Raw genomic sequence first — 22966 nt, forward strand, 5'->3', positions numbered from 1 at the left:
TCTAGACTACTAACACTAGTTCTCTAAGTTTTTATCAAGTGAATTACTCAGATCATGTTCAATCAGATCAAACTAAATAAAAAAGAACAACAGAATAAATTTTTACTTAATCCAAAAGTAAATAATTTTGATATGTTATTGACAAACTTGGTCTTTTATCAGTTGATTTTGGGATTATGCGTTGTCAGATTTCGAGGAGAAAAGGTTAACAACATAAACATCAATCACAAAAAAAGAAGAAAGTTTTTTTTGTCCGTCTGCTCAATGGAGAATGTTGTAAACAATGAAATATTATCACGTTTGATTTCAACACGATAATCTTTATTGACAGACGGATTAAATTCCTGTCTTTTTATCAATATTATCATTCTTTAACATATTAGATCAGACAACAACAAACACTTGACAAGGTCCTTTGATTTGGGTGTATACACATAACATGGCAGAAGCTTCACCTGTAGTATTTATTCTTGTTTGAGATATCCAAGACCTCTTAAGCCACAAATCGTTGTAATAAAGAAATTGTGCCTGAATATTGATGCTAATTTCTGGTGAGCAATTGTCAGTTGAGCAATTGTCAGGGGACCAATTGTCAGATGAGCAATTGTCTGGAGAGCAATTGTCTGGTGAGCAATTGTCAGATGAGCAATTGTCAGATGAGCAATTGTCTGGAGAGCAATTGTCTGGTGAGCAATTGTCAGATGAGCAATTGTCAGATGAGCAATTGTCTGGAGAGCAATTGTCTGGTGAGCAATTGTCTGGAGAGCAATTGTCATCTGACCAATTGTCATCTGACCAATTGTCAGATGAGCAATTGTCAGGAGAGCAATTATCAGATGAGAAATTGTCAGGTGAGCAATTATCAGATGAGCAATTGTCAGATGAGCAATTGTCAGGTGAGCAATTGTCAGATGAGCAATTTTCAGGTGAGCAATTGTCAGGTGAGCAGTTGTCAGGTGAGCAAATGTCTGGTGAGCAAATGTCTGGTGAGCAAATGTCCTACACTCATGTTAAAGATCCCTTAACAGATTGAAATTGAAAAAAATAGGTTAATGTCACTGTCTTGGCAAAATTTACCTCACTGCACACAACATGGGGGTGCTGATCTTCATTATCCCAACCAGATACAGAAAAGTAGGATATACAACTTTATTTGTGCCTGATAATTGCCCCGTTTAATCTAATTTTGACTTTTAGAATTATGATTATCCAAAGCTGTTTAACTTACTTCTCTTTTCAAACATGCAGATATAAGGCTTTATTTTTATAAGTTATCAAAATTTCCTTTCAAGTTTGATCAGTGTGGGTCTGTTAAAAGACAACTATTAAAATTCCAGGTAGGATTGTCTAGTAATTTGACAAGAGATTGTTTTCTATAAAGAAGATACAAGGGAAGGATAAATTACTTCTTTATTCTAATCTCATGTTTATAACTCCCCCACACCAACATCCAGTCTCAAAATAAACCTCCATTACTTTGATCTATCACCAACATAATCTAAAAATGGGCGGCAAATGAAAACATTGTTTGATGTTCATTGTTTTGATACTAATGCCAATCATGAACCCCCAAATATTTTCACGACCTCTGACCTATTAATAAGTGGGTTGACAATTTGTGTCACCTTTAATAAGATTTAGAGTTAATCATTTTGACATGATAATCACTATTAATTGGTCAAAAGTTTTGACACCTTCAAACAAAATGGCGGTTTTTGGGTACCTTGGGAAAAAAGTTGTTCACACATTTGATTGGCATGTTAATTTTCACAACATGGCATTTGCTAACATTTGAATTTATTGTGTAAAAAATTTACAAGTCCAGCCAAAGTATGATAGATTGGTACAGGTAAAGGAGTTAGTTTTGGTCTAGACCTTACATACTGGTACAAATACTAAAAAACAACACAAATTTAAGTGTCCATTTAATCTCTAGTCAAAAATCTTGACAGAAATGTAAAGTGGCAATTTAATTTATGCTTTAAAGGTTTAGAAATCACACTAAAATAAACCAGCTACAAATCCTAAAATTCAAATTGATCATACTCATTCAAATGTTCATACAGGGCAGCAGACTTGTTTGGTCGAAAATTTTGAAGGTTGAGGTTTTCAACAATTTTACCTGTAATTTTGGGGGTTTTTGGGTTGTAGCGTCACCCAAAAACACTACTTGTCTGCCTGAGGTTTTTTTTTCGGTCACTGTCACTGGACAGATGCTTACAAATGCTCATCAGACAGTTGCTCACCGGACAGATGCTCACTGGACAGATGTTCACTGGACAGATGCTTACAAATGCTCACCAGACAGTTGCTCATTAGACAGTTGCTAACCAGACAGATGTTCACTGGACAGTTGCTCACTGGACATTTATTCACCAGCCAGTTGCTCACCAGACATGCTCACAGATGCTCACTAGACAGTTGCTCATTGGACAGTTGCTCACTGGACTGATACTCACCAGACAGATGCTCACTGGACAGTTGCTCATTGGACAGTTGCTCACTGGACAGATGCTCACCAGACAGATGCTCACAGTTGCTCATTGGACAGTTGCTCACTGGACAGATGCTCACTGGACAGTTGCTCACTGGACAGATGCTCACCAGACAATTTCTCACCAAAGAAATCAGACATAGGACAATTGTTCACATCAATTTTATAACAAATATCGGTGAGTGATACCCTAAATTTTACGCCTAATTTATACACTGTATATGAAGATTGTATCCTACTGAAGTGAGACTCAATTGAGCAAATAACAAAGGATTGAGATCTTTAAAATCAAAAGACATACACATATAAAACAATAAAAAACACAATCAATTTCATCTTTTAATGCTTTTAACTTATATAATAGCTTTTAATACACTTACTATCATATCAAAATCTCATAAACACAATTCTTTTAATAAAAAGTCTGACATGATATTAAACGAATGAATTTTTTTTACCTGAGAGATCATTCAACCAATCCTTTAAAAGTTTTTTGTATTCAATAAACACTGAATTCTAATCAAAGAACAATCATAAAAGTTTTGCTTTGTTCTTAAAAGCCTATTTTTTTTAAGAATGAAGCCTAAAAGGGACAAGTTTGCCATCCATCATTCAGTGATATCACAGTGATCAGTGATCACAGCTCACCGTCAAATTCAGGTGTGTCTAGAAATATCTGCGTTTGAATGTTAAATGATGAGTCTTCTTTTATTTAGACACTGATCCCATATAGAAAAGACATATATAGAAATAGCAAAAGAAATTCCTAGTTTTAGATATTTTTGAAGGAATTATGCGAATTTAGTACATTTCTAGTACTTCTGAAGACTATTATCAAGATATAGTTTTTATCTACTTAGTGGTATATTATACTCTATAAGGGTTTATAATGAGGTTTACTAAATTTTGAATGTATATCAGGTACACTTATAGCACCATTCCAATTTTTAATGATTAAACTATATGGGTTCTGCAATTCCACTAGAATATTTCTAATATGACAGCAACAGACACCTGTAATTGGAATGATGCAGATGGAAGCCATAAATGTTTTGAAAACAATTCCTGTAAAGGGGATAGTACACTTTTCCACCTCTTTAGTAAAATTAGTGCAAAAAGAATGGTAAAGAAATTTTCTTGATATTAGGTGCATATATATTATCTCAAAATAAATATGCATTATCACATAATTTGATAAAATTCATGTCAGGTATCCAACAAATCCTGCCAAAATTCCTTATGAATGTATAATAAATCATAGTATAATGAGACAGAATGTGATGATTTTGGTGGGAATAACCTGTATGTCAATGATAAGTATCAGAAGTCATTTATAACTAATGTTGTTATCATACATACTAGTAGGTACCTGATACTACTGGTAATTAATAACTAACATAATTTAGGAGAAATTTAGTAGAGACTGAAAGGTGATCATTTCATGGAGGTTTGCTATTTTCTTGATAATATCTGGTGTACCTATACTATTCTCCTGGTATTTAACATGAAGAGATTTAATAGAGTTTAAAAGGTAACCTAATCAATGTTGGCCTTTGATTTTGTAATTGAAATCTCAGATAAATCTTTGAGCACGAAAAAAAGCGGCAATCCTTAAAGTACAGAGCTCATCTTGTGCCATTAAAACATGCTTCAGGTTTAATTAAAATTTAACTAAAAAGAGTCAAATATACATTTTGCGGACTGATAGTGATCAATTTCAGGTATCCATATCACTTTAAATAATTAAAATCTGACATAAGGTTCCTACGCGATAAAACAAAAAAGCATAGACTGTCTCAATATTATGACAGAGTAACTGCCAAAGAAAAGTGATGACACTAAAAACTAGAGTTGTACAAATTTGAGTTTGTTTAGCAGATTTTGTATATCAAATGCAAAGTATTAAACAGACTGTTTCCCTGTTCATAAGAATCAGTTAAATGGTTTGTGTCAATCCCAGAGCACACCTGGAATGAAGAGTAGCCCAATGAAGGTAAAAAAAGATAGAGTATCTGGTAAGACTATAATAAAGATAAAATAAACTGATGTTGACATGTACAACCTCTATCATTGACAATGATCAACATTAATAGTGTATCTTTATCATGTCAAATAGGCCAGTTAGTGATTTAACTGTCATAATTGACACTAGTGGTATAAAACAGGTTTCTTTTCTACCAACAGGTAGCCAAGTGCCAAGCAATTGAGGGATTACATACAAGGCGACATGGTTAACCACTTACTTGTTTGGTTTCTGATTTTATATCACTACATGTACAAATGGCTTAGAAGATTTCAAAAGATAAACCAATTTCAAAGAGTTTTAATTTCTTAACATGGATTTTTTTTCCTGAATGACAAAGTAGAAGATTACTTAACAGTCTTCTTATCCAATGATGGCCATAACTGCATTACTTAGCATTTATTGCTGATTATCAAGCCATGCAGTGTGCAATGAGAAAAATTTTGCAAGGATAGCAGCATTAGTCTACTCTTTTGGGATTTTCAATGTCGAGAGATATTGAACGTGCACAGATAGTAGTATATAGGGCCTTGATTTATAGTCTCATCCAGGCAACTAAACACTTTTTCCAACCTGCATCACTAACAGGGGAAACCAGGGTGAAAAATCTAAAGATATCATCTTGCCCTATTATGGGATTGATCTCATGACCTATTGCTTAGCGAGAAAGGGTTCAATTCACTTAGCCACCGTGGCTCCTTTCATGTTTACAGCATATAACATATCTTTCTTATCACTGCTCTGTAATATCAAGTAGGTATGCATCTACAGGCCTAATGTTGAAAGACAACTTGAGCTAAACTTTCAAGAGAAACACAAGAACCCTCAATCTACAACCATTATTCCCAGTCTGATATTTTCAAGAGAAGCACAAAATAATTACAGATTATATAACCCCATACTGTGGTAAGACATAAATCTCTCAAAATCTCAAAATCTCACATTCTCTCGAATTCTCATCAGAGAAAAAGATGACTTTTGGCTGTAAGTTGAAATATCAACAAAGAATGGAAAAATAAACAAGTCTCAATGTCAAGAATTTCAAAAGCAGAAAAATATAGGATTGAAATACTAGGATATATTTTTGATTGGCATCTCTAACTCAGCAGGACTGGAGTCTTAATTTCAACTGTAAATATAATCTGGAGGATATTTTATCAAGGATAATGACCCAAGGTGACATTTTGTTTGTAAAAAAAAATGTGTTTGGAATATTGCTGGGATTATGAAATGTTGCAGATTTTGTTTAAATCTTCATTTGAAGACTTTTTGCTTTCGACAAAATAAAGCAAAAAAGGGTATCATAGCTTTTAGACAAGAATGTGTGAACTTTTTTGTTCTACTCTTAACTAAACGAAAACAACCTCTAATCTTAAAGAGCATTATGGCAACAAGAGGTTAATGGCATCAAAACTGAATTTAACCTAAATATGTCTGATTGTGTTGATGGTCTGTCTGTAAAAAACATTCTTAATAATTACTATATATCAGATAATAGATTTTGTCATTTTTTGAACTTTGACTCATAGTTTTCATTTTGATGTGCTGACATCTGACTAACATGTAGCTAGTGTAATCTGCTGACATCTGACTAACATGTAGCTAGTGTAATCTGCTGGCATCTGACTAACATGTAGCAAGAGTAATCTGCTAGCACCTGAATTACATGTAACAAGAGTAATCTGCTAGCATCTGACTTACATGTAGCTAGTGTAATCTGCTAGAATCTGACTAACATGTGATAGGATAGTTTCTAACTTAATTGAGAAAGGGTTTGGTCTAAATTCTGAATGTAACCCTTTTCAATTTGAATTCAATATTAATGAGCAAAGAAAACTTACCATGATTATATTGACTAGAAAAATCTGATGGGAATGAATCGAGCACAGCTGAACGTCTACTACTAGCTTTACTCCATTCACATACCTGCAATTATAAAAATATATTCAGATTAAATACATAATCCTGAAAAACTTTAATGAAATTGTACAACGCAAGGAGACATATTGGCTGTTATTTGATTTGTTCTACACAGATAACATAGAGTGTAAATGATATTTTAACCATGGTAATATCAAATCTTTGTCAATAGTTTATTTAAACTTAGACCTGAAATCTTTTTTTACCTTTTTTTGAGGAGATTAAAATTTGATAATTACACCATTTATATCATTCTCAGCTGAGAAAATTTTCAATCTACATTTCAAATCAAATGTTAATCTATTTGTATGACTCGAGTTTAACATGTTATCTGCATTCCATAACACACTATTTTTTCTTATCCTATCAAATCAGGAATTTCCTTTTTAACACCACAATTATTTACAAATACTTAATATTCAAATTTCAAATATAGTGGGCCTATTTCTTAAACAAGTTCACTTTCTTCTGGGTAAAAATTTTACCCTATCTTCTCATATATACTCTTATCGATAACATATAAAATATCACTAAAACACTAAATCATTTACTGACAGTGCAGAAGTTATCCTTGGACTTCATTCATTTGTTTTAGCTGAAATCTCTTTTCTCAATTCAATTAGCAAAAAAAAAATTTTTAATTCCTACAAAAAAACAGAATGATTTTACAATGTAAAAAAAAACTGATAAGTCTGTGTACATAAGGAGAAACAATTTTAACACATTTCTTAGGCATTCTTCCCCTTTAAAGAAAGATGGTTAGCAGAAATTTCAGAATAATTGCTTTTTTTTTGGTTCTACTCTTAACTAAACTAAAACAACCTTTAATCTTAAAGAGCATTATTATTTCTGCAATTACAGGAAGCAAAGGCTTAAAGTGTTGCTTATGCACCTTCAAAGACTAGAGAACCTTTTTTAATCTCTTAAAGAATTCAAGTCGCCATTAAATGCATGATAATGTCTATTTATTTCACCCATTCATAAAAAAAATCTGAACCCTGATAATATATGAGCAATCATATGCACTTGAAAAGGTAAAGTCCCTTTTCAAATCACCACTGAAAAAATAACGACTAGACAAAACTTGACACACTTTATTTGATAAACAGTAGAAGATTTGGGTTATTTAAACAATGATGTTTGTATGGTGGCTCATTTGGGACACAGTTAAGGAATGAATGATGTTATACATCCTGATTGAGATAATGAAGACAGCCAATTATGCAATGCAATGTACAATACAGAAAATCGTGCTTGCTCATTGAGTTTGATATGAGGTTAGATTTTTCAACTCTGTTTCCACGGTTACAAAAATGCAGATCGTTAGAGGTGACACTTATCAAATCAAATCAGATTAAAAGTTAATCCTGAAAAAAAAGTTTGTAAATCTACTTCACATTTGCAAAATAAGGCAAAGTATGTGTTAACATAAAAATATGCAGAAATTTTGAATATTTATCAATATATGTCATCATGCAAATTCCAAGTCTTACAGAAATTGTGCTTTGCAGGGTTGGTAAAGATGAACTGATTTACAAATTCACAGCACAATATATCAAGACCTATATCTCATAGTTATAACCCTAAAAATTAATATTTCTTATTTATGATAACTTACAATTGAAGAGTTTCCTCGTAAAAATATCATACATGTATACTATTTTCACTTAATAAATTATATATATTTTTTATATGAAATACGCATTTTCCTTTTCATTTAATATAGGACAATTCCTCAGTTTCACCAGTAAAAATGTTTATTATAATTTCCATGGTTATTAATGTTCCTGTTGGAACCAGTATTCTTCTTATATATTTCAGATTCGGAAGATAATGGATTTGCATTTCAAATATTCTATATCATTCTTTTAAACTAACTTCACAAACATTGCTCTATCACTAGAGGTTACACCTACATGCCTGTGCCTGTGCTTTTGTAACATTGCTTAACCGCAAATTTGAGTTATTTTGCAGAATTTTGTCTGGCTCTTGTTTTCCACCAAATTAGAAGAATAATCTCTGAATCAAATTTGAGATATCTCTCCATTATCTTAGTTCAAATTTTGCCAAAAAGACAATTATTTGTATTCAATGCCAAGCTTAAAAAGTTGATGAGTCCTAATTCACCCACCATAATAATATATATTTACAATGAGAAATATTATTTAGTTATGACCATGTCTTTATAGATCATCATCTGTCTCCTATTTTGTCTGTATTTACCTAATTAAAGTCTTTAGATTTCTTCAACAAATATACTCTACTATAAACATAATATTGACATCTTGTTCAGCACATGTAATCTTACATTAAAGGTACATTGTCCCCATCAAAAGTTCGAAATAAATGTTGTTGAAACATTTTCTAGAGCTGCAGTGATTCAGTGAGAAAATTTCTTGCTTGCTTATTGTTTGTAAGTTCTGTTCTTGTTGGATCCCAGCATAGATCAAGATTTTCAGATTTTTTGGCACTTACTTAAGAGTCACTTGAGAATAAGGGCAAAAAATATTGTGAATGATCTCAAAAAATGAAATCAAAAAAGGATATGTCTTGCAATGCATAGGGATGGCATAGCCCTTCTTTGTGTGTTGCTTAGGTGCTCCAAAATATGAAAAAATATCTTTGAAGCAAATTGTTCAGTGTTAAACATGCCATAAGCTGCAAACTATGTAAGATGAGCACATATGTTGTTAATTTTCATTACCTTGTTTGAGTCAAAAGGGCAAGGGTGATTCACAAGAATCTAGAAAACCTGAAGGTACATGCTCCTTTAAGGTAAAATGACCATCTGAAGCTGACTAAGTGAATATAAATCTACTATTTTATGTCTAGATAAAATTCTTTAATTATCACAAAATATTGAGTTAGAAGCACATCAAAGAACCATTTCATCTTTTCAAATTTATAAATGAATAAACAGTAATATTAGTATATATAAGTTCTAGGTACCAAGAGTAAATTAGTACTTATGGTACTTTTCTTTCCAATTCCCACTTGAGTGTTCATTAATTTACCTAAACTGTAGAAGAAAAATAACAATTTAGAGTTTGTGAATTAAATGAAAACACTTCACCTGATTGGCTAAAAAGGACAACAAAGAAATGCTAGAAACATAAACATTCATGCTTGCATTTCTTTCGGGAAATTTGGACTTGACAACAATGGTTTCTGCACTTGTTTGGGTTGCTGAAGGGTGTGCAGTGTTCAATGATGGAAATTTTGCCAGGATAGCTGCATAAGCCTACTCGATTCCCAACTGTTAACTGATCCTCGACGTGCACACAAATAAGGGCTTCAATTTATTGTCCCATTTTTTTCTAGGATCAGCCTATCAGATCTGCATTACTGATAGGGGGAAACAGGGTTAAATAATTTGAAGGTATTGAACTCTGGACATACAGGTTAGCAAGCATGAGTCCAGCTCACTAAGCAACCAGAGGAACCAAGAGATAAATACAAAGCAAAACACTGTTAACCAGGACTCTAATAATTTACTGGGTTATATAAAAGCCTCCTTCAAAATCAGATGTAAAAACAAACGTCTCTATAATAATCAAATCATTCACAAAATTTCCTTTCAATACAACAGTAAGCTATAATGAACAGATTAGCCTACAAATTGAGAGAGAAAAAATGAGTTAAACAATTCATGATGACCCATATGAGAGTGACACCAGGTGTTTGATAAAGTTGTTTGAAAAGTATATTAATCGTGTTAAGATATCTGGATTGAGATATTAACTGTAAGAAAGATAATATACAATTCTCAGCAGGACACCATTAAGTTATCTTTAATATAGAGGCATTAGAGCACAAATTGTATCAGTAAACAATATAATTTCATTGCCGTTTTTTCTCAATAGTGTTAGACACATAAAACATTTAAGAGGGATGACTGAAAAGTTCTGATCCTTTAGTGCAAAATGGATACCTAGGTACGATTGGACACAAATTTTAACATCTTTAGAGGAAGTAGTTTTACTCAGTGCTACTGTATTGTGTCTGCCACCTTTGCACTTTTGTGTGCGTATCTTGGCCAAAAATGAGGGGTTTCTCTCCCTGCTGAGGCCTCAAAGGCCATGGCTCCGAGAGGTCTAGGGTCAGCCAAATTTTCCCCCAGAAGCCAACAGTTTCAGATGGCCTGAGAAGAATTTTGAGCATTCCAAGAGCTAAAGTTTCAATTCTAAATAAGACCTATCATAGGCTGGAGAAAGGAGGTGCTGATCCAATGGCCCTTTCATATATGTTTCCCATTCCCATACTCATTCTCATATTGTCACCTTTCTACTCAAAACATAAAGTGGGCTGTTTCTTCTTAGATACTGAATTATACCAAGATGTGCACAAATCTATTTGCTCGAATAAAGCTTAAACTATAGTTTTGAGCTTCAACTTTTTAGCTTAAACTATAGTTTTAAGCTTCAACTTTTTAGCTTCAACTATAGTTTTAAGCTTGAACTATAGTTTTAACCTTCAACTTTTTAGCTTCAACTATAGTTTTAAGCTTTAACTGTAGTTTTGAGCTTCAACTGTAGTTTTGAGCTTCAACTATAGTTTTAAGCTTCAACTATAGCTTTAAGCATCAACTATAGTTTTGAGCTTTAACTATAGTTTTGAGCTTCAACTATATTTTTGTATTCAAATGAGATTGAATGAAAAATGCATACCCATTGATATTTCTGTATTTAATCCTAAACTTTTCTAACAACCCTCATAGTATCCTGGTCAAAATATCCCTTGTAAATGAACATCAATGAAACTGAAGTCAGAGTAGACCTCCCACATATTTATTATTATTCAGTAAACGGAAGACATGATATTCTTAGTACATAACTTGTTTTTTCACAGGGAAATGGAAATAAAATTTTAAAACATGAAAGTATTGTCTACACATTGACATCTTTATTTATGCATTTTAATATTCATTTTAAAATAACTCATTTCAGCAACATTATTATTATATAAATTCTTGTACATTCATCAACAAAAGCCATGAATATAAACATAACCATGCAGAATTAGCCATATTCACTTTTCTTTAAGTAAATAAAATTCACCATGCATGCATTAAAGATGGGTTCCCTTATTTTCATATATGAAAATGAAAATGCTAATACTTATATGATGTATGAATTCCAATGAGTGACCGATCAAGAAAGGTTGAAAAATCTTTTTTTCTTTATCCAGACTGTTCTTATAAGGACATTTATGATTGGTTAAAACTCTCAATTATATTCAATAAGAACATGATATGATTAAGAATACATGATAACTCATTAGAAACACCAAATAATCAAGCTCAGGTGAATCGAGAGCCCAGTGCTGGTCTCCGTCGAATATTATACCTGTAAGTATCTATGTTATGTTACCTAGGGAGGACCAATTGTAAAATTGTAAAATATTGTAAAATATTGTATTCCATTATAAATAGATCTGTCCAAGTATCTGTTTTGAAACCAATTAATCAAATAGTTTGCTTCATTTGACAGTAAAAAATCAGGAAACCCATCTTTAAATGGTGAAAAATGAAGCAGAATCAATTCTCCAATTCGCCTCAAAAGAAACAAAAACCATACCACCTTGACAGTATCTACCTGTTCGAACTAGACTAACAGATCAAGATAATTTTGTTAATAAAAATGTTCAATTGAAGAATGATATTATAAACTATTTATAAGATATAATTATAAACATCTTGATTCGAAGAGATAAACAAACCGGAAGTTCATTAATGAAGATCCTTCAAGACACAATCAAACCACTTGATTCTACAACAAAAACCATCTGGAGTAGATACCAGCTCTCTTGCCAATGGCTACTACCAAATTTGTTTAGTCTCAAGAATATTTTTTTTTCTTAAATATTTAGAAATCTGTTAACCTTGCACCCATCCTATAAAATTATTAATTCTAAACACGGAACTGAGATTTTGGTGAAAGGTGAATTCTCTGGAACACCTGATTTTTGTGTGGTCGTCTTCGTGTTTTTAAGTTCACTTCATGGGTATACCGAGCCCAAAATATAGAACTTAAAGCCTGACGCCCACAACAGACTTTTATCCGCGAATCATTGTTTTGTGACAAAAGTCTGTAATGTGTGTTACCAAAAAATATTTTCCGTTCTCAACCAATCAACATATGATATCTCATCACGTGGAATAACATTTTATTTGTACCTGGTGGTCACGTGAGACAAAAGTCACAAGTGAAAAAGTGGTATAAATCATGTTTCTTTTGGACAATGTCCATCATGTGTAGCTAATGAAATCATGAACACATAACAATGTCCATCTTCTGCATTAGAAACATAATTTTTTTAATTCTTCCGACAACCAGCATATTGGTTACCATCCAAAGCCAAAGTTCTGCGGAAGTCCATAAGACCATCAAGATGCATGTTTATAGAAGCTTTAGAAGCCATGCACCAATACCCTACATCTTCAATATTTAATTTTAAAAAAAAAAAACAAGTTTGCCTTCTGCACCAAAACAGGAAATGTGAAGTATGCATCATAATTTAATTATATTATTTAATCAAATTAGACTCAATTAAAACCTAATTTCCTCCTAGTAAACTATTTATGGTATTTCTTCAACCAGATAGAAGGTCTTCAAGTATTTTTGGTACGAAACGAGGTTTTCTAAATTTTCAAGTGCATCGGGGACACCAATAGCATCAATTTGCACCAGTCCAGCATATTTTGTAATAAGTGACGTCATCAAACGCTTATTTTAAGTAGAATTGCAATCACAACAGACATCTGATTAAAAATTGGAATGGTGCAAATTGATACTATCAGTGTCTCTGATACACATTAAATTTTTAGAAAACCTCTTTACAATCCCTTTAACTGAAGTTAATGACTCCAATATGATTGTCTGGGGGGGGGAGAAATAAAGAAACAACCATTTTCAACAAGGATAACATCGTATGGAGGATCTTTTCCTAGGGAATACCACTGGCAATTCATCTTTTCCAGATCTGCTGATCTTTTTGGTAGATATGACGTCTGCTTTGGTGAGAACAAAAAAAAAAACCCATATCACAAACTTTGACCTATGAGTTATGTCACATAACAGTGCTCCCATGCCTCATTCTAGATATGATAATCCAACCTTTTTAAGCTGGTATCAGAAATCAAATATTCAAGGTCAAAGTTAAGAGTGACCTTCAAACATTTGTACAACAAGACATTGCAGCTGGAGATCAGATGTTCAGTTATTACTAATATAACATTCTTTTCACAGTATTTTAACAGTATTTTTTACAGTATTTCCGTAATTGTGAGCCGTGAAATGGTAATATTTAAGTCATCTCAATGTTTATATAGATAAGATTACAAGTTTTAATAACACCAAGATGTTAGGTGTCTATCATCTTCACAATGTCAAGTTATTATTAACTGTGTCTTATACCTTGACTGCAATAGTCACCTTTTTTGTATCACGGAAAATTGTACATGCGGCAATTTGATTTGCATTGTACACTAGTGATTACAGCAAATCATAACCCCTATAGCCAAATTGTTTACTGTGAATCTGTCAAGAGCTCTGATTGGCTGTAATGTCCAGCATACAATCCAATCAAATCACTACTATAACAAATTTCTGCCATACTAGAAAGGCATCATCACAATGTCAAGCTATCATAAACTACGTCCAATACCTTGACTGCAATAGCCTTTTCTCTTGTATCACAGAGGATTGTTAATGCAGTTATCTGATTGGATAGTACGCTAGCAAATACAGCTAAGCATAACCTGCCATTACCGGCAGCTGAATTGTTTAGTGTGAATCTGTCAAGGGCTTTGATTGGCTGTGTTATCTTGTGTACAATCCAATTAGATAACTGCATTAACAATCTTCTTTGATACAAGAGAGGGTACTGTCCTATAATCCTATTATGTAACTAAATATAAGAAAGATGACTATTTCAGTAGTCAAGGTATAAGACACAGTTAGTAATAACTTGACACTGGGAAGATGGGTGTCTAGTAGAAAATTGTCTTCAGTTTAAATTATAAAGAGTGTTAACCACAATTACACCTGTATAACACGTATATCTGACATTGTTGCTATCTCACTTTATAGTTAGAATTGTTAAATGTCATTGATATAAACTGATATAAAAAATGAAAATGACATAATGAAGAGGAACAAATGTTTCAGAATGCCTGAGAAAAAGGTTTTTAATGGGTGATGTTTGTTTGAACTGGAGTGAGATCTTGGAAAGTGCCCATCTTGTAGCACAAATTGCAGAAAGTGCCCATCTTGTTGCACGAATTGCCAATGTATATTGTCCCTTAAAACCAGCTTGAAAAACAACAATACTTTCATAACCTATGCTGCAAATTCAAATGGAGTTTTACACTCTCTTATCTGCACGATTTTATAGAAGATAGGCAATTTCAGATATCTTAAGTGACCGCTTGAAGCCTCGTATATGCCATATTTAGTCATTTTGACTTTTTGGTACCATTCGAAAGCTCGTAAAAAAACAGATCTTGTGATAAAAACATCTTATTCTTGATTGTAAATAACTAAAAAACAACCAATTAAATAACATGTATATAAACAGTCAGATTTATAATATTATATTATACAAGGTTCAATGTTCTTTTTTTCTGCTGATGAAAACGCAAAAACCTCGTATACTGTACTATTATACGAGTTATTGGTTGAATAGGTCGGGGACTCAAATTGTTATACAAGGTTTAAATTTTCAAAGAATGAAAACCACGTATAGTGGTAAAAAAGATAATAACATTTTTTTAACAAAATATGCATACAAATAGTTTTTTGGGTTTTTCTCGAAAAGTAATTTAGCGTCATATAGCGGTCACCCACGATTTTCTTTTTCTGACTAAGAGAGATTTTCTTATCAAATGACAATATTTGCTTCCAGCAGGATCCTTTCAACCAGCTGGTCCATGGCCAATCCTCTTGGCATTGATCTTTTTCTAATTACATCTTACACATTTACAGCTGGGTTTGCTGAAATAATTGGGGATTCACATATAGACCAAAATTAGAACACACAACCACCATCTTTGACCTTTATTTATCATTTTTTAATGACTTCAAGCTCTGAAAAATCTAATTCACTGAAAGATTTTTAAGTGATCAAAGCCCTTGAAACTGGACAAAGAGTATTTATTTAACTTACATGAACATCTTCTGATATTTTTATAACTAAAAAATCAACAGTAACCAAATCAAATATTATATCAAAAAGCAAATTTCAATGTAACTTTTATACTGTAAATGATGAAAAAAATAAATGGATTTACTTTGTAAGAGGACTGAAGAGAGCTACTATTTGCCTTGAAGTGTTAGATAACATGGGCCAAGGCAATGAAAAAATCAGTCTTATGTATACAAAAGTTAAGTGAGTTTTTGTCTAGGTAATAAAAGCCTATATAATGGAGTAGCCTAATGAAATATGACACTGTAAAGTGTATATATAGTTAAAATAATAATCTTTATTTATACAATCAATAATGTCTGCTTATAAAAATTATAACTTTTAATGTCATTTTATATACATTATTTATAACATTTCTACAAGTTTTACACCATTGATAATACTTATTGATACAATCAATAATGTCTGCTTATAAAAATTATAACTTATAATGTCATTTTATATAAATTATTTATAACATTTCTACAAGTTTTACACCATTGATAATACTTATTTATACAATCAATGATGTCTGCTTATAAAAATTATAACTTATAATGTCATTTTATATAATATATTTATAACATTTCTACAAGTTTTACACCATTGATAATACTTATTGATACAATCAATAATGTCTGCTTATAAAAATTATAACTTATAATGTCATTTTATATAAAATATTTATAACATTTCCACAAGTTTTACACCATTGATAATACTTATTGATACAATCAATAATGTCTGCTTATAAAAATTATAACTTATAATGTCATTTTATATAAATTATTTATAACATTTCCACAAGTTTTACACCATTGATAATACTTATTGATACAATCAATAATGTCTGCTTATAAAAATTATAACTTATAATGTCATTTTATATAAATTATTTATAACATTTCTACAAGTTTTACACCATTGACTGATGACCTTTGACTAACTGATATCTACTGCATTACCCGAATGCAATAAAAGTTTAGAAACAATCAGATATTTTTCTGCTCCAATACCACCACTGGCTTTTATGTACTTAGAATGGATAAGCAATCAGAAAAGCTGTGAGATAGTTCCACATGTAGGGTACCATAAGTTTGGAAAATTGGATACAAAATTACCATTTACAAATCATATGCTGATGCAAGTTGCAATTATGAAGGATTATAAAAACAACTGTGAGCTTACGTTTTGGAAGGAATTGAGAAATCAAAGAATAAACAGGAATTGAAGATGCACCAAGGATGCACCAGAGAGAAGAAAAAACGAAATCAAGTACAATGTAAATGGATAATTTTCAGGCACATGCCAGTAAAAGAATTCTGAAAGGAAATCATTCTTACATTTGAAACAAATGATAACCAGTGCTAAAATATGTCACAGTACAGAATAAACCTGACTTGAATATGAGAATCATATGTTGTCAAAATAAAACTTGATCTAATTTCCAAATATCAAGTGAATTTTGTCAACAAACAAATTTAAGAATGACCTGTAAATATGGTTATGATATGTTTTTGACAATTGAAATTTATCAGAACAGTACTTCCTTCTCTTTTGAATTTTTTTCATGGGAAACCAGAAGTAAGTGCACATAACCCACAGGACATCATTTTGATAGTGTACAATGTTAGCAGGTACATTTATTATCAGATTTTACACAGAATTTCAAAACTTGCACATGGTGCATTTTCAAACATATTTCAATGATCCAAATGGATGCAGATGGACACAGAATGTAGTTATTCGCTGTCCAAGCAAAATTTCCCTCATCACACACTGCATGACATTGCTTCATTCACCAAATTAGGTGCAGGAGATAAGGCTCTAAAACTCCATTCAGTTCATTCCTTTTTTAGCACAAATTATACCAAAAATGGATCCTAAACAGTAATTGTCTATTAAAACTTTAATATATTCAGCTGTCATTTTCAGAAATGAATTTTAAATGTAGAAAATTTTTTAAGAATTCATTCCAATGTCTTAACAGTGATAACGATATCACAAGCCAACTAATGAAAAGGATATTGAAGAAGTTTTCTGGCTTTATGATGTGTATCAACTCCATTTATGGCTTCTATTTGCATTGTTCCAGTTTTCGATCGGACGTCTGTAGTTTCTGTAGTAAAAGCTGCATATAATATTATAATAGGGCAATTACAACATCATAAAAGGTTTAGTTTTAGTGGACTTGCAAGACCCTGACTGAAAATTAGAATGGGGCAAATCGATTCGATTAGTGTCCTTGATACACATAAAAAATTTGGAAAACCTTTTTACAATCCCTTTAAGTTAGTACCTTTAAAAATTCACATTATTGTGTCAATTCCTTCCCTTGCAAGTGTTCATTCTACACATTTCATTCGGTCATCTGCACCTGTGAAAGAATGACATTTAAAGTGGAAGGCAGACATTTTTCATTTCAAACACGTGTAGCCTACAGAAAATTATATTATCAATTTTTTCTTAATTTAATATAAACCCATACTGTAATAAAGAAAACTTTTCCCATGAAGGAAGAAAAGTCGAGTAAAATTTAAGTAGGATGTCTGTACAATGTAAAAATATAATGTGGACAAATATTAAGATGACAAAAAAAACTCTCAAGTCCAAGTCTCCAATTTACACTACTAAAATTGTGGTCAGAAAAGCTTGTTGTATGATGTAAAAATATAATGTGGACAAATATTAAGATGTGAGAAAACCTCTCAAGTCCAAGTCTTCAATTTACACTTATTGTGGTCAGAAGTAGAATCTGGAGATGAGAAGATGAAATGTTTTGAATGGCCAGTGAAGTAGAGTTTATAATGAGGGTAAATATTAAGTTTAACCACCAACAGTGAAAAAATGAAAGAACAAAAGGCAACCAGCTTTCCAGGGTATCATTAGGTTTGGGACCAGTATATAAAGATCTTTAAACAGGAGATGTGAGAATGTTGGTCAGATTTTCAGTGGAGGTGGGAGGTAGGCAACAAAATGGCGACAAACTGTTAACATGACAAATTGAATACAGAGCAGACGTATAAAAAGGTGATCAACACAGTGTTAAAACTAACACGATTTGTGTCCTTTCTACTTAACAAACATCGAAAACTTGATAGAGGCACATTTTGTCTGTAAACCACTCAACTTTTTTCGTAATGGAAGTGAAAATTACGGGTGTCCTTTCATTTAATGACATTGACACCTACTTCAAAGCTAAAAAACTTGTATCATTATTACAAAGAGTAACAAGTGTTAGAGAGTAGATCAGTTTCTATAATAAAAGACAGCCCATTATAACCTCTTGAAATTTGATCACAGAATTTTCATTCAGTAATTTCAGTTAAAATTCTCTTTCATTGGTACATGCCTACCGCAAACTGTGAGAAATATCATCCCCATGGATCAAGGGTTTGTGAACCCTCCACAAATCACTTAGGGTTACCGGTAAATCATTGACATAATGTCAAGCTATTACAAACTGTCTGATACCTTGACTGCAATAACAAGTTTTCTTGTATCATGGAATGCAGCAATTTGATTGGATTGTATGCTACGCTGGAGAATACAGCCAATCAGATCCATCAACATATGGACTGAAAACATTATTGGATTGGTTGTATTCGGTAACTTACAATCCAATCAAATTGCTGCATTTACAAACATTCCATGATACAAAAGAGGTGGTTACTGCAGTCAAGGTATTAGAAGCAGTTAGTAATAGCTTGACATCATGTAGATGGGGTCGAATACACACAAAGTTCTGAAATCAGGGAGCAGTTTCATAAAATTACTTCATTTGTAAAAGTGAATTATGAAAGAAAAACAAGTTTCCTGTAACAAGTACCGGCAACTTTTTAAAATGTTCAGGTCAGGCCACTGACTTCAAAGTTATTTTCTTTGTGTTAAAATGAGATAGATGTTGTTAAAGTTCAGAGAAAACTGGTCTGTGTTCTGACACGACAACCTTTCTCACTAAGCCAAGTCAGCACAGGTGATATTTTCACAAAAGGTGACAAATATTTTCCAGATAATACTACACAGTGAGAATATTTGAAAGTTTTTCCATCTATGTTGTTGTGACTCCTCAGGATCAGGGTGATTTTAACTGAGCTCTGTTATTAACCTCAGCAAAATGTTAGGCTGAATTTTAATGAAGCTAATTCAAAAATTTCATAGACTATTATAGCGTCTTAACTCCTAATCAGGCAAAATTTCTCTGGACTATATGCAGTACTGTTCTTTAATGATCCAAAATTTCTTCCTTGATGCCTTCAATTACTGTAATCAAGCTTTCCACAACCGCTGTCTGACTGGTGACACTACAAGCTATTAATAAAAGCCCTACTCTCCTGACAATCAGAATAACAATGAACAAGCAGCAATTTTGGCATCAGGCATCATAATTCTTCATAAAATCGAAATTTATATCGCTCTTCTTTGGATTTTGCTATCCAACAATTCATAGTTGATACGCTGATTCCACATGATGAATTGTGATTGGTTGAAATGAACATCAACCATACACGACTTTGGTATAAATCTTCTAAGATTACAATAGAGACAGGAAAAAATAAATAATGAAACGAAATAGTAATCTTATTTTAATAAGAATTAAGTTGTAATTTTGAGACATTAGTTACTTCAAAAATATTGTCTGACCAGTGTCTTAATTTTGACTATAGATAGAGTATGTCCGACTAATGTCTAATCGAGCATGAAAGCACTTGAGCATATTAAACGATCAATTGACCATAATATATTTCCATTCAATTATTTTACCCACAAATAGCCTGTGAGAAAATACCACTTATGTCCCCTTTAAGCACAACAAACAGATCTTTAATGTGCTTGTTTACCAATAAATTAGAACATTTACTATTTACAATGTCAGCACTTTTTAGTAATTGTGACTAGCTAGTAGTTACATGTATTATTGCACTGAGAGCCTAGACATTATAAATTATTATGAACACTTGTGTCATTGACAAGAATTCATTCATTCATAACAAATATGAATGGTTATTTTATGAATGAATATATTATTAATGTATATTATCATATTTTCTTGTTATACTATATGAGTATATTCAGTCCATATAGTAAGCAATAAAATCTGTAAACAACAGGGGGTTGGTTCTCTAAAAGATATGGCTGCAATGCTTTATAACTATGTAACAGTCTTCTTGCCATGCCATTCACAGGCCAGGTGCAATTTGATTAGCAATTTATCACACGAAATTTCAGATTTGGCTAATCAAGTTAAAATTTGGTCGCAATTCACAAAAATTTGGTATCAATTCAAAATGTTCCAGTTGTACTTTTAAGATCTTGCCAACGACGTTACTGTAAGGTTTACAGAGACTGCCAAGTATTGCCATATATTTCTAGATTAGGCAGACAATTCTCACAAAATAATAGAATTTGATTTGATTTTTTGGCTAATCATAGAAAATATTGGTTAGAGAAAGGGGTCATTTTGACTTGAAGCGATGCCGCTAAACTTTAACCCGGTCACCAGCCTAATGAACCAGACAAGTAACATTATAAAGAAACATCTAACATCAAAATACTTTCAGTTCTACCAAAAATATGTCAAAAATAGTCTATCTAATTTGAGTAACTTTTGACAAATTAATGTCGAAAGGACATAACCATAATTTGATCAAAATTGCAATCTCCATCATGCTCACAAATAAAAACTAGCATTTGATTTGATTTTTTTTAGGGCATTTCACAAAATTTCTTAAATTCAAGGGAAATCCATAAAACTGAAAATCAAACATTCTTTAATTGTCTTGAAAATCCTCTGCAGACAGGGTTGACTCTACTGTGTCTGCAAGAAAAACTGAAGAAGTCTCATTTAGCCTTTGTCATGGTGTTATGGTGTTTATTTCACAAGAGATGTTGAAAACAGTAAATTTAACACTGTCATGAAAGGCTTTGGCATTTAAAAAATGTCTGCCGTTTTTTAACCTTGTGACATATACTGTCATCATGATCTGGTATAAGTTGAAACAATGATATAGTCTAACCACCTAATACCCTGAAAAGGAAATTTTTACTGAGTCTAGACTAAAAGACAGCATTTTCACTGACCTGAGCATTCCTAATGTGTCTGTTGATTCTCAGGCTATAATGTGAATCAATTTTTGAATACAAGTGATTTGCACATGCCTTATTGTTCTGATGGGACATATATATAGGCTCTGTGTGCTACAAACTGTGCACGTTAAAGATCCCTTATTGGAAATCTAAAAAGAGTAGGCTAATGCCGGTGTTCTGCCAAATTTCCTCAATGCACACTGTATGGCGTTGCCCATCTTCATTAGCTCAATTAGGTGCAGAAAAGTTTTGCACATGTCTTTTATAGAAAATCGTATGAAATGCTTCGCATCACCAGTTGACCATTACCATATTGAAAATTCATTGATTTTTTCATGAAATGAAATGAAATGAATAGAGTTTTACGTTCTACTTTTCTGCACCATGTGGGCTAATGAAGACGGATGAAAGAAGACAATAAGGCCATTGTTGGATTGATGCTGTGTAGTTGCAATAACTAAGCTATCAAGGAAAGAAAAAATTTTCTTGACTTTAAACAAGATTTCAAGTATGTAAACCTTAGTCATACTTGAATATGATAATTCAAATTGTTTGTCAGCCATTTATATTCACAAATATGTTCATGACCACTCTATTCAACAAATTACAACTAACATTTTCAATGATCTTTGTCAATAATGTAGAATTGCACCTTGGGTCAAATAAAACAGAGCAGACGCGTGCAGTTGAAACAACCAAAAGTCTTTTGTAAAATAACTACATCAGAATTTATGTTACTCTCACAAAGGTTTGCATAATTGCAAGTATTGGATTACAATAATGTAAACTAATAATAATTAAGCAGCAGACGTAAGATTTGTTTGATCACAAATTATAACGGAAGTCCATTATAGAGAATGTTGGATTCTTAACTCTTTAATTTCTTCACTTCCTGCTCAAGTGAAACATGGTAGAAACGGTTGGCATGTTGAGGAGACAATGCCCATGTACCAATGGTTTATAAAATATTCTAACCCTATTCTACCAAATATTAGTCCAAGGTATGAAAACCCAGCACAGTTGGAGGTGCGGAAAATCTCCATAAAAACACAGCCATGTTTTTCTGACCCTACTCCAGTCCACAAATGTCAAAATAGTTATCAGACAAAACGAAGGGCTCCCCTTTGCACCCATACAGGTATTCATATTAATACCCATAATGAACATGTACAATACCACGACATGAGGGTGGATTTTTGTTTGCTATAACACACTAACTATAAACGTACAAAGAGATAAATATATTTAATAACATCTAA

General features: G+C 32.2%; 1 protein-coding gene across 1 annotated transcript; it reads left to right on the forward strand.

The window, feature by feature from the left end:
• Window positions 1-590: 590 nt before the first annotated feature.
• LOTGIDRAFT_68544 (hypothetical protein) lies at window positions 591-938 on the forward strand (the record flags this gene model as incomplete). The annotated part of the gene is made up of 1 exon (XM_009061234.1): window positions 591-938. A coding segment is annotated over one exon (348 nt), but the record flags the coding sequence as incomplete, so codon positions are not given.
• Between the last annotated feature and the right edge of the window lie 22028 nt (window positions 939-22966).

Source organism: Lottia gigantea, assembly GCF_000327385.1.
Source record: "Lottia gigantea unplaced genomic scaffold LOTGIsca_47, whole genome shotgun sequence".
Lineage (NCBI taxonomy): Eukaryota > Metazoa > Mollusca > Gastropoda > Lottiidae > Lottia > Lottia gigantea.